At 53.1% G+C, this 13,384-nt stretch overlaps 2 protein-coding genes across 4 annotated transcripts in view; both read right to left on the reverse strand.

The window, feature by feature from the left end:
* The window catches only part of ARAP1 (ArfGAP with RhoGAP domain, ankyrin repeat and PH domain 1), a 61,851-nt gene extending 61,449 nt beyond the window's left edge, over nt 1-402 (reverse strand). The window contains exon 1 of the mRNA XM_055549004.1: nt 190-402. Coding sequence (XP_055404979.1) covers nt 190-229 — 40 coding nt within the window. The 5' untranslated portion in view covers nt 230-402. The remainder of the gene's footprint in view (nt 1-189) is intronic.
* A 1,971-nt stretch (nt 403-2,373) lies between these two features.
* The window catches only part of STARD10 (StAR related lipid transfer domain containing 10), a 28,046-nt gene continuing 17,035 nt past the window's right edge, over nt 2,374-13,384 (reverse strand). For all 3 annotated transcript variants that reach the window (XM_055549005.1, XM_055549006.1, XM_055549007.1), the window contains 5 exons: nt 6,371-6,518; nt 5,650-5,753; nt 4,879-4,996; nt 3,040-3,092; nt 2,374-2,792 (listed from right to left, as the gene is read on the reverse strand). In XM_055549005.1, the coding sequence (XP_055404980.1) occupies nt 2,547-2,792; nt 3,040-3,092; nt 4,879-4,996; nt 5,650-5,753; nt 6,371-6,518 (669 nt within the window). In that variant the 3' untranslated portion in view covers nt 2,374-2,546. The remainder of the gene's footprint in view (nt 2,793-3,039; nt 3,093-4,878; nt 4,997-5,649; nt 5,754-6,370; nt 6,519-13,384) is intronic.

Raw genomic sequence — 13,384 nt, forward strand, 5'->3', positions numbered from 1 at the left:
CACTCCCGGCTTGACCCCGTTCAGTGAACACACACACCTCCTTTTTCCAGCAACTGGGCCAAGTAGGGGCTCTTGGGAGGCCATGCCCCCATTTACTGATGGGGAATTGGGGCGCAAAGACCGGAAGTCGTCTGCCCAAGATCACTAGAACCCCAGGTCCAGTGCATAAGGTCATATGAACCAGCAGACCTGTAAGGGTCTCCGCAGTCAACGAAGTGGGAGCCTTCATTTCACAGACGAAAAAATCAAGGCACCCGAAAGCGGGTTAGCTCTGGAACCTGGGAGGCTTCACGCCAAAGGGCTAAGGGCTGGAAGCCCCCTTTCCCGCCGGTTCGCCCTCCTCCCTACCGTCTCTGGTCCGACCGCATATCCTCAGGAGGCGACTGCATCCCCGCCGCCAGTCAGAAGACGTGACCTAGAGAAACTCCCGCGGAAGTAGGTGCCGGGCGCAGAGTTGCCGCGCAGCCTCGGCGTGCCCTTCCGCGGAATGGGGAAACTCCGGGCCACACCTGGCCAAGGGGCGGCGGACGGGGAAGCCCCGCCTGCCGTACTGACCTGTTCTGATCCAAGATTCCACGCGCGTTGCCGGAGCCCCGGCGCCACCAACGACACCGTCGTAGCCAACTCGCGGCCGCAGGCCGGGCGCGCCCACCCCGCCGGGCGCTTCCGCCCGCCCCACGTGACGCCCCGGGGAGGAGAGGGCGGGGAACGGGGCAAGGACCCGCCTCCTTCCCGGCCACGCCCAGTCACGGTCCTGGAGTTCGCCGGCCTTGCGGACACATTGATCTGTGCGTCTCCCCTGTCCATCTCGCTGTTCACAGATCCGTCTACGTCTCCTGAAGCTGAGGTCTGCCTCCCCCATCCCCGCCCTCTGAGTCTCCCATCTCCTCCTGAGCCTCTCCGCCTCCTGCCACCCCTCTCCCTGGGAGGGACAAGTCACAAACCGCCCCACCCCCAGAGCGGTAAGGGGCAGTAGGAAGCTGGAAAACCCAAGTTCCCGACCCCTTCCTCCAGAAGTCCTTACCCACTTCATTCTTCGAGAATATCCTACTTCTGTCCCTGGGCCCACATCTCTCAGGAGCAAGGTGGTGGGGAAGATGCAAGTCAGAGTGTCCAAGGATCCCTTAAAGGCTGCAGCCTGAGATCCCGGCGGCCATGCAGCTTCCCTGGCCTAGAGAATGGGAGATTTCCACTCATCCTACCCGGATACACAGCAGATGAGGGTCTGGGGTTTGACAGGCATTCCCAGGTCCTGTGTCCAGGGCTGAGATTGGGTGTCATTAATTTGAGCACCTACTACATGCCAAGCCCAGGGCTGGGCAACTTATTTCTTCTGTCTCAATCTGCCTCAAGGTAAAAACTATTACCCCAAGTTATAGATTAGGAAACGAGACTCCAAAGAAGCTCCAGGGCTTGCCCAAAGTTAAAAAGCCAGTATTGGGTAAACCAGCCAAGTCTTAGTGAGTTACAGAATCTCCTGCCTACCCCTACTGGATATTCACCCTGCCCTTCCAGGAAAAAGTGGACTCCAAGTGTCTTCCTGACAAGGCAAAGGTAGGTCGTTTCCCGGGAGCGTGGAGGGCCAGACCTTGGGGAGAACTTAAACACTGGAGAGGGGTGGAGCACAGGGCCCTCCTCCCGACCTGAGAGCAGAGGTGACCCTCAAGCAGCAGAGGGCACCGGTGGGCTACAGAGAAAAGGAGAGGCCCAGGCATCCCTCTAGACTTCAAAGCTGCTGTGGGGAACACAGGACCAGGGGACTGGCATCTTGGCAAGGGGTTGGAGGCCCCACCTTTTCTGTTAGCACAGGCCTGAAGTAGAAAGGACTCAATTCACAGGGCCTGGTCCCTTCACTACACTGGAGTCTGATGACATTCCCCTCAACCCCCAAACTTCCTCCAGAGAATGCTGCCCCAACCTAAGCTCTGGGCCTACAGCCCTGTGGTCTGAGAGCCAAGGACCTCTGCCCCTCCTTCTGTCACAACAGGCACGTGTCAGACCCCCAGGCCATAGGCTGGACCCAGGGAGTCTTAGGCTGCAGGTCTTACAATAGAACCCCATTCTCTGACCCTGACCAGACCTGCTTCTTCTCTTAGAGCAGTGAAAGTTAGCCTAAGAGCCTGAGTGAATGGCAGGATAAACACACAACAAGGACAGGTGGATGAATGAAGAGTAAACTAATGAATGAACACACCACGGATAGGAGGGTTGACAACCACCCCCGCTTCACATGGGGAAACGAGGGGATGTCTAAAGGAGCAAAAGCCCATGATCAGTAATAAAATTAACAAAATGAACTGTAGAACAAAGGGACCGAGGGCGGTGCCCGTGCCCCGAGCAAGTGGGAAGGAGGCACAGTGATGAGCCAGATGAGGCTGTGGGATCATTTATTGGGGCTGTGTCCAGCCAGGCCGCAGCGCCAGCCTGGGCCCGAGCCCAGCGTCCCCAGGAGACGCAGGAGGTGGGGGAGGGGAGAAAGCGGGGGGAGGATCCACCGCCTCTGGGCTCCACCCCGTCGTATCGCCGTCCCTGCCATGGTGCAGCGCTCAGGTGAGCGAAGTGTCGTCATCGCTGCCCTCGCCGCCCGCGCTGCCTGTGCGATCCTCCCGGCTCTCTGCCACCGCGCTCTCGTCGATGTTCTCCAGCGAGTCCGCATGTTGCACCGACAGCTCCGACAGCGCCAGGCTGGGCAACGAGCTCTGCTCCGGGTGTAGCCACGGTTTGAAGTGTGGTTGATGCTTCTGCTTCCACTCAGGGTATTTGACGCACGCCTTGTACATCTTCTTCATGGCCTGCGGACCGGTTGTACCGCCGGATAAGGGGTGAGCTGGGAGCGGGACTAGGCCTTCACCGCGCCCGCTCCCACGCCCTCCAGCGGCTCAGACTGCAGTTCCCAGGATCCTGACTCCTGCTCGGGTTTCGTAACCCCGCCCCTCAGCCCTGGCCCCGCCCCCTGACTCCCATTCCCGGACTCCATCCCTGCATCCCAGAACGCTCTCCCCGCAACCTCCACACCCGCCAAGTCCCATGGTCACTCACCTTGGGAGCCAGGAACTGAGAAGATTTATTCACCACCCATTTGGGTAAGGAGCCTATGAGGGCAGGAAAGGGTAGTGAGAAGAAAAAGGAAGCAGCAGCCCTAGGGATCCAAGGATCCAGCCCCCCTACAAACACACACACCAGCTCCCTTACTCCAACCTGGGGTTTCCAGGGAGAACACACTCTTCTCCATAGGGAGGGGGCAGAGTGAGGCAAGTCCTGTAAGACGTCATCGACTTCACTCCCTCTTTCCATCTTAGACCAAGGTCCTCAGGCTCAACTCTGTTACACCCTCCACCTCTACCACCCGACTGCCTCTGCCCTCTGCTGAGTCCAAGGGCTGCATGAAAGAAGACCACAGGGTCCACGGTGATCACAGGCCACACATGAGTTAAAATCCTGGCCAATCAAGCTTCTGCCTGCTGCCTCCCCTCAACTCACACTTACCTCCCTTTTCTCATACCCAGTCCCACTATCTTGAATGGCCCTGATGCTCATCCCCTGCTCTGCCTGTCCTTCTAAGCCCCCTGGTGCAGGAAGCCTAGCTGCTGCATGACCTCTTCAGCCTGGCCTGACCTGGAATCCGTGGCCCAATTCTCCACCCGCCTCATCCCCAAGTGTCTGCTCTGCCTCTGACACCCAAAAAACTCACTCAGTGAGGTGCTGGGGAGCTCTGGGCCTGGGCCAGTGGACCCTCAGTGGTGCTGGGGGGATACCCAGGCAAAGATGCTCAAGAGCCTACCCCGCCTCTAGTCATTCATTCATTCCCTCACTCATTCCACAGTCACTCAGTGACACCCACCCTGGACCAGCCCTGGGGACCCAGAGAGGAACTCACTGCTGGGGGAGCCCGACAGTGTGCCAAGTGCTCTGCTAGAGGGGGATGGGCCCACAGGGCAGGGAGCCAGCAGCTCCTCTGGGTATCAGGGATAGAGGAGGTGAAGCAGCCCTGGAGGGATGAGTAAGGGCAGAGAGGTGTTTTAGGCTGAGGGAAAGGGTTGCTTAGACAAGTAGGAAGGTATAGCTCTGAGAAGGGACTGGGAAACCTGGGGAGGGGGGCTTAGACTTCACTGTGAGGGCAATGGAAAAATCACAAAAGGATTTTAAGCAGAAGAGAGTCACAAGGAAATAAGTCCTTTGGAAAAAATCTGTATGGACAGACAGGGTGGCTGAGTGTGGAAAGAAATGACAGATTCAGGAGCTATTTAGGAGGTAGAATCAATACTAATTAACGATTTGGGAGCTGACAAGAGGGGACCCCCCACAACCACCATGTTTTGGGCATGAGTGACTAGAGGGAAGAGACTCAGGAGAAGGGACAAGTTAGGGAGGGAGACAGTTCAGCATTGGACACATCGAGCCTCGGGTCCTAAGAGACATCCTGAGGGACACATTGAGGAGGCCAATGGCCACCAGGACCTGGATCTAAGCAGAAAGACATGTGGTCACCTAGCCACAGAAGCCTGGGGAATGGCTGAGCCCTCCCAAGGGAAAAAGGACTGGGGCCTGGGAAACCCAGACCTCCAGGATAGAAGCCAACAAGACAGAGGGGGAGTAGCCAGTGAGAGGGGAGCAAGTCAGAGCATGGGGGCATAGGAGCCCAGGAAGAGAGCTATAAGCTTCGTCTTGGGGCAGTGACTACCACCTTGATCCTTGCTTTTCAAAACACTATAAAGTCTCAAACTTTGGCTCAAAGAATGTTTTGGGTACAGACGCCCCAAAATACAAAACCCCTCTTAACAGAGGCCCTTCTGGATCCCAGTAGATCAACTAGATCAAGTCCCATCGCCGTGGTATAGGGAAGGATCCCATGATGGGATTCCAGGGCCAAGCCCTCACCTTTGGGGTCCACCTGGGCCAGGTAGGTGATGACGCAGCTCTTGGGCCCCGTGCTCTGGATGAGGTAGCCCGTCTGGATGGACACAGCTCGGACCAAGTCTTTCCGAGGCGGGTATTTCTGGGGATGGAAGGCACAGGGAGGTGAGACTCAAGGTGTGGGAAAAGGTGGTGTCTTTGTGAGTACTAAACACACACACAGAATTGGTTCACATGCCCTGGCATCCACTCCAGACCAGACCTGATATCAGGGTAAGAAGAAAGAGAGGAGTCGGACTAGGTCATCATTATCCCTCTAAATTTCCTCCGTTCCCCTCCAGAAAGACCCCAGTCTGGGGTGAGGGTTTATAAGTACACACATGGGTGTGTGTATACACACACACACACACACACACACACACACACACTCTCTCTCATCCTTTCCCAGGCCACCTGCACTTGCCTGTCCTGCCTGCCATGGAGATCAAAACACAGCCTCAGGAAGGGCCAGGGGACCCTACCTCTCACTCCTGTTCCCTTTTTCCCAGCCAGCCCCTCCCATCCACTTGTCCAGAGTGATGGTCCACACTCGTCTGCTTAAAAGCCCCAGCAGGGAGATGAGCCATTATTCTCACTGTGTAGGTAGGAAACAGGGATAGGAGGCTTTGTGTCTGGACTGAAGTCACAGGGAAGTCTTGGTGGCAGCCAGGGGCCTCTCCCTGGGCTAGGCCTACTGGCCTAGCCCTACCTGGTACCTTCCCCTGCCCACCCAGCAGGGAAGGCAGGTTGACTCACAGGATGTTTGACTGAGTAGTTCATAATGATGTAATCAGTGCCCATGGGCAGCCAGGAACGGAGGGTGATGACATCACGATTCTTCAGGGGCTTTGGACACCTCCCTGTGGAGGGCAAGGGACAGTTCAGCCAGACCACTGGCCTGCCTGCCTGAAAGGGGGTGGCAAAGCCCAGAGACACAGGGATGCTTGGTTAACTGCCAACTCCCCCTGATCTAAACAGGGACCCCACCCACCAGACCTAATTTCTGGAGCTAGGAAGGAGACAGAACAGCCCCTCTCCCCTCCTGCATCCAGCTTCCCCTGCTCCTCACCACCTCACAGAGCCCTTACCTTGCTGGCCTGATCAGTTTGTGTATGTGAATGTGAGTGTAGGAGAAAACAGTGGTATTATTGTGTCTCCCTCAAGTGTGGGTAGGTGGGTGAGTAGGTGGCATGTGGCTGTGGGTTTTATACATGACTCCGTGCAAGTGTGTCTGTCTGGAATGTGCATGCATGAACATGGGAGTGCATGTGTGTTTGTAAGTACTCGTTTCTATATGCTCAAGTATATGGGAGTGGACAAGGATTCAGGGAAGGCAGCCCTACATCTCTACACTCAGGTCTCTGGGCAGCCTGGCCCCGGGAGTGACGGTGAGGAGGGAAGCGGGTAGGAAGAGGCTGGGCTGGAGGCCTGGGTAGAGGTGGAGGGGGCTGGGATTGGCGTGCTTGTATCTGCTCACAAGAATAATAGCCCACATCAGCGTTGACTGTCAAGCGAGCAATGTCGAAAGTTTCAATGACGTTGCTGTCCCACTTTTTTCGGTATTCAATGTCATGTAGGACATCGTAGAGTGTCTCTGCTGGCACATCGCGGCACTCCATCCGACACTGCAGATAGACACATGGGTTGTCAGGGTCACACAGGGCTCAAAGCGCTAATCAGGATAGGAAGGCATGCAGGCAAAGGGGGCGGGGGTAGGAGGAGAAGGAGAACAGGGAGGAACAGCGACCTCTGAAGCCAACATGGACTCACCTCTTGCCATGAGCCCCATCCAGCCCTCCCAGAAGCCACGTGTGCCAGACAAAGTTAGCCTCTGCATCTAGACACTATCTCCCCCATCTCAGCCCCCACCAAACCTCCCCATTCGTCCTGGTCTCCTCCTCCAGGAAGTCTTCCTGAATTACCCAGCCAACCTTCTGGACTCCTATACACTGTGCTCTCCTCCTCTTTATCTGTGCTCTCCAGGCCCCTGAATTTCATGGGCAGAGGCTCAGTCGATTCAGTACACGGCCTGGCATGAGTACATGTTAAATGAAAGCATGAATGAACGAATGCCTAAATGGATGTCTTTCCCCCATGGTACTTATCACCTGGCCATACCATTTGCCCTCCTTTCTTTTTTTACACCATCTTTTTGTTTTGTTTTTGACCCCATCATGCGGCATGTGGGATCTTAGTTCCCTCACCACAGATCAAATCCATGCCCCCACTTCAGTGGAACACAGAGTCCTAACCACTGGACCACCAAGGAATTCCCCCAACAAACATCTTTGAATTCTTATTACTTATTAGCCTTGTTCTCAAAGAGCTTTCAAGCTAGAGAAAAGAGCAGAGGAAACTTTAAAAAAAAAAAATTTAACCCACACAATAACTCTGCCAGATAAGAAATCCAAAGAGGAACTTAAGGCTCAGAGAGGTTAAGGAACTTGCTCACAGTCACCCAGTTAACAAGCAGCAAAGCTGGGGTTGGGACTTCCCTGGTGGTCCAGTGGTTAAGACTCCACCTTCCAATGCAAGGGGCACGAGTTCTATCCCTGGTGGGGAACTAAGATCCCACATGCTACAGGGTGTGGCCAAAAAGTAAAAAAAAAAATGCTGGGACTTCACCTAGATCACACGTCTAGAAAGCAAATAAAAACAGAACCAGGTTTCATTAGATTTACACTCGGCAAGATGAAACTCAGTCTATATCCTGTTCTGTGATTTTTTTTTCACCCTAAAGCCCAAACCCCAGGATCAAGTTCCCCTCGGCAAATGGACAAGTTCTATTGTGTAGCTTAAAAAGGTTTCCAAGAACTGGGTGTTTAGACATACTGCTGCTGCTGCTGAGTTGCTTCAGTCATGTCCGACTCTGTGCAACCCCATAGACGGCCTCCTACCAGGCTCCCCCGTCCCTGGGATTCTCCAGACAAGAACACTGGAGTGGGTTGCCATTTCCTTCTCCAATGCATGAAAGTGAAAAGTGAAAGTGAAGTCGCTCAGTCGTGTCCAACTCAACGACCTCATGGACTGCAGCCTACCAGGCTCCTCTGTCCATGGGATTTTCCAGGCAAGAGTACTGGAGTGGGGTGCCATTGCCTTCTCCGTTAGACATACTACTTTCTACTAAAAAGTAAATACATGCAACCATGAGGGAAGGGTCACATCGCCTTCCCCCTAATCTTGTTAGGCCTTGGCCCCACTGATGGTGATGAAAGGACAAGGAAGGACACTACCCATTGAGTATTCTAGGCACCAGTAAGCTCATCAAGCCCTGGATATGCCTCACTTAACAAAAATACAATGGACAGAGGGACAAGTTAAGTGTCACCACAAGAATACAAGACAAAGCCAGATGATGAGACATTCTGCAGGGCTGCTGGTCTAGTCTTTCTACACGTCGATGTCATAAAGAAGGGACTGAGATTTATAGGACAAATAACCAGATAGAAAGTGTGGTCCTGGATTGCATACTGGCTTGGACACAACAGCAGAAAGGACACATTTGGGACAACTGGAGAAATGTGAACATGATCTGAGTATTAATTAGATGTGCTGAAAATTTACTGAAACAAAATTGTGGATACTGCTGCCTGAAGAAAAAGCAAGTTACAGAATGGATGCATGATATAATCTCACTTTGGGGGTCAAGGGCGGGCATGGAAATCTATGCACAGAAAAGGCCTGGGAAGCTAAGGTATTAACAGCAGCAATCTCTAAATGATGAGCATATGATAGCTTTATTTTCTTTTTGCTGTCTATATTTCTAATTTTCTAAAATATATAGCACTGCCTCTTCAATAATGAAAAAAAATTTAAATAAAAAGGTTCCCCAGAGATCCTGAGAGGTGTGCTCACCACCTGCCAGGTACTATCCTAAGTGCTTTCTACACACTATCACTTTGAGGTATTAGCCTCATTTTAGTCATGAAAACCGAAGTTTTGGACTTCCCTGGTGGTCCAGGGGTTAAGAATCTGTGCTCCCAATGCAGAGGGGCCTCTGTTTGATCCCTGGTCAAGGAACTAGATCCCACATGCCAAAATGAAGACGGAAGAGCCTGCATGCCACGACTAAGACCCAGCACAGCCAAATAAATAAATAAGGGAAAAAAAAGAAAACTGAAATTGAAGAACAGCTTCAGACTGAAAAGACTCACTCCTTCCCCACCCTCTGTCTGCTTTTCTACTCCACAAGAAGGTATGACTAGATTCAGTCACTTCACCAGCTTCAGCTCTGTGCAGAGCACAGGAGAGTCAGAGATGAATCTGAGGCCTATCCTTCAGAGGCTTCCAGTTGAGAGAGGAGACTAGTGTGGAAATGGGGAGCTGCCCAGACCGTCCAAGGGGACATAGAGGAGGTGGTCAGCTGTGTGGGGTGAGACGCGGGGCATCAGGCTTCCAGAGAAGCTCAGTGTGTAAAGTAGGCGTCCAGCAAGAGGCCGTGGCAGAGAGGACAGAGTGGCCTGTAGGCCAACTGAATGAGCTCCATCTGCTCCAGTGCCCAGGGTGTGCTGCAGCCTAATACTCAAAAGGTCCTGCTTCCAGGTCTTGTTGGAGAAATGTGTGATCCTGGGACTGGGTGGGAGTACATATAGGAGGAGCCTGGAACGTCTTACTGTGCCAGAGAGTAAAGACAGTGTATTCACAAAATGATAGGGACCTTGCCTAGCAGACACAGGAGCAGGAGTGAAGGGCTCCCCACTGGTTCCATAACCAACTCATCAGGGTTTGCCAGTTTAGCACTGAAAGTTCTTATTCCAGGAAACTGCTCAGTCCCAGGCAAACTAAGACAGTTGGTCCCCTACCATGGGCAAAAGCTGGGCCAACTCACGTATTAAGGTAAATAATGATAGTAACAGATTATATTCCACTGATTAAAATAGGAAACCAAAGTATATATAGGTATGAATAAATAAATACATTGAATGTTTAATGAGGAATAGGGTATTTGCAGAGTTTCAAAGTACCTTCCCATCAAATCAGTAACTTCACTTTGCCTGGCAGATACCACCTTAATCAAGTGATCAAAGGGAACATCATTAGTGACAGGGCAAGTTGCGACTCAGATGCTTCCTGGCAGAGTGCAATGAAAGATGCATGATCTAAATCTCATCATGAGGAGGATGGGACAAACCCTACATGAGGGGCTTTTACAAAATATCTGGTCTCTAAGGGTCACGAAAGTCAAGGAAAGACTCAGGAACTATATCAGACTAGGAGAGACGAATGGAACACAAGTGAGTGAATAAATGAGTGAGTAAACAGAGCGATGAGAGGGATGCGATGGAGAAGATGGCAGAGGCTGCATCTGCATCCTCAGGAGCACCCAGGCAAGTGTCCGCTGTGTGGCGACACACAGGTCCAGGTACTGCACTGGACGGTCAACACACACACCCACCCTTCACCCCCAACTTCTCTGCTGTGCTGCGAAACAGAAAGCCGAGGCTCAGGAGAGGAAGCAACCTGCCCAAATCATAGAGCAAGAAAGCACCAAAACTTAAAAACCGGATCTTCCGATACTCTTAACCCTCAAGGAGCACTCACGTGTGACTTCTCAGGAAACCAGAACTTCTCTAAACCAAGTTTGGAAGCTGGTTTGGCTTTGCAAGTCCTCAAACGTGTAGTCTCAGGCCGTGAGTATACGTATGAAGAGGGAGTGACAACAGAATTGTGCTTTGTAGGTTAGCATCCACCCGGGAAGTCCTCCTCCCTCAGGCCAGCCTCAGTGCCCCCAGGGCCCGCTGCGCCCACGGCTGGGTGCACACTGAGAGAGGCCCTCTTGTCCCTCTGGACTGCTGTCGTTCAGGACCTGAGGCCTCGCTCTGAGACAGCAGGCAGCGGGAGGAGCACGCGGAGCACGAGACAGAACAGGCACCAAGCTGAGCATAAAGTCTGTGTGATATTTTATCTTTAAGATAAAGAAGGAAACTTCAAAAGTTTCCCATGCTCATGGTATGTTCCTCGGGAGGAAGGTCGGCTGCGGGGCCTGCTGGGAAGGTGAGAACCCAGGCCGCGGTGGTGGCACTGCAGCTAAGGAGACTGAGGCGTCCAGGCGACCAGCCTGGCTCTGGGCCTGCCTCTTTCCACAGCCCCCAGGGGAGGCTGAGCCAAGAGAGGTCAGTTACATCCAGCGTCGTTCCTGTGTGCAGCTGCAGCCGCCACATGGGCAAAGTAATTCTAAGAGGCTTCTGGAGGGCTGGGTGGGGGCAGAGGTGAGTCATCAGAGAGCACCTGGTGGGCAGGGCTGTGACCAGAATCCATAGCCAGTGGGCCCTGGGCAAGTCAGTCACTTTGGCTGGACACCTGGGAGCTTCTCCTGGAAACCATAACTGAACCGGAGGCAGTGCCAGAGCTGCTCAGCCAGGGAGCAAGCCATGCTTGGCTGCAAAGCTCTTACGGCCTGGTTTACTGCAGGAAGTCTCACATGCAGTCATTTTACAGCTGAGAAAACTGAGGCCCAGATGGAGCAGGTGACACCAGAGAAATTTTTAGACTCTGTACCCGCTACACTCCACCAGACTCCTTGATGTAGAAAATTGAGACTGCCCAGAACCCCCACAGAACCACGGTCAGAGGGAATGGACAAGCAAGGAAGGCCATCAGGGTGACGCCTGCACGCTTTGAGTCTGGCAATCCCAGGTTCCAATTTCTACTCCTCTCCTTAGGCATGAGATTTAGTTAGTTTGAGTCTTTGTCTCCTTGTATGAAAAATGGGGATAATAAAAATACCTACCTCATGGGGATGTTGTGGTCAAATGAGATAATATATGAGACAAAAATGAGCTCCCTGGTAGCTCAAACAGTAGAGAATCTATCTGCGATGCAGGAGACCAGGGTTCAAGCCCTGGGTTGGGAAGATCCCCTGGAGAAGCAAATGGCAACCCACTCCAGTATTCTTTCCCACAGAATTCCATGGACAAAGGAGACCAGCAGGCTACAGTCCATGGGGTTGCAGAGTCGGACACAACTGAGCAACTGACACTTTCACTTCAATGTAGGCAATATGCCTGGCACGTGGCAGGTATCCCCCAAACCAGTAGCTGTTATTACTTAAGCAGGCTTCCACAAGCAGCCAGGCACCCTTCCATAAGGCCAGGACCACAGACACGTGCATGCATCTTTATATTCTGGGCCCCAGGTGCTCTCTTGCCTCACCTGGCCCTGCCCTTCCATCCATCCATTCACTACCTTCTGGAGTATTCTGCAGCATGCCAGGCCTGCAACTGGGCAGCAGGGACGGGTAAGTAAACCACACCTGGGCCCTGCCCCAAAGAGGGCCCATCAAGTGGCAAGTGGGAGAGAAGGGGACATAAAACCCCAGTGGAGAGTGAACTTGGCAGGGGGCATGGGAACTGTGGGATCAGAGGGCAACTGAACCTAAACAGAGCTGAATTGCTGAAAGGGGAGAGAGGGCATTTCCAGCAGTGAGACTGGAGACTTGAATAAATCAGTACAGAGCAAGATCCAGGGCCATCCCGGTGTCTCACTCTCCTCTCCTCCTTTCTCCCACCCCTTGCCCTGTGCTTCTCTGGCAGATGGTCCAGTAGAGGAGGGAAGTGTAGGGGGGAGGGACTGCAGTATCTCCCAGGACCCAGGGAGATGGCTGACCAAAGACAGAAGAAAAGAAGTCAGGTCATGTCCACGGGGCTGTGGTGTGACCTTGAGGGTCAATGGCCAGGGCAGTAACAAGGAAACTGAGATGTGGGCAGATGGATCCCAGTCTGGCTCAGACACTGAGACCTCACACAGTGGGTCTCCAATATGCTTGCCTGTGGAATAGATGGGGCATACAGATTATCCCAGAGTCCTGGGGACTCCAGAGATAACCTCTTCCACTATTCCTCTTCAGGTTACCACCAGGGGAGCTGAGGCCCAGAGAAGGGGAAGCAGTCCTTTGGGCTCCAAAACCTCCCTCAGGCTGTGCTGACTTCCCACCGTGTTGCATTTGAGCAGTTTTGTTGAAGAACAACTATTAAGCACATCAGCCTCTCCCAAAAGAACCATATTAAACACAGAAGCAGCACTCCTGACCAGGGTGGAGCACTAGCTATCAAATCAATCACAGCCCCAAGTAATAGAGCTCAACAACCACTATCGAGTGCTCCAAATCACCAGTTCATTATCCCACAAAGGAGATGGCAGCACCAGACCGTGGACCCCACAGGGGCTGAAATTTAGGTCAGACCACCCCTGCCAGCTGTCAAGGGTGCCAAGGTGCATCCTGTGCAGACACTGTCTCTTACCCTCCCAACACTCTGATGGATATCATCAAACCCCATTTTACAGATGGAGAAAGTGAGGCTCCGAGAGGTACAGTGACCGACCACAGCCACAAAGCTAACAGTGGTGGAGCAAACCAGAGCCTGGGGAGCCCGACCCGAAAGCATCAGGACTTTATGCTCCCCTCCTCGAGAGGCAGGACTGAGCCAGCAAAAGCAAACATGCTGGCAACCGGAGACTGCCTTAGTTAATTGGTGGTTATTATGAAGTGCTC

The sequence above is a fragment of the Bubalus kerabau genome, chromosome 15 (assembly GCF_029407905.1).
Source record: "Bubalus kerabau isolate K-KA32 ecotype Philippines breed swamp buffalo chromosome 15, PCC_UOA_SB_1v2, whole genome shotgun sequence".
Lineage (NCBI taxonomy): Eukaryota > Metazoa > Chordata > Mammalia > Artiodactyla > Bovidae > Bubalus > Bubalus kerabau.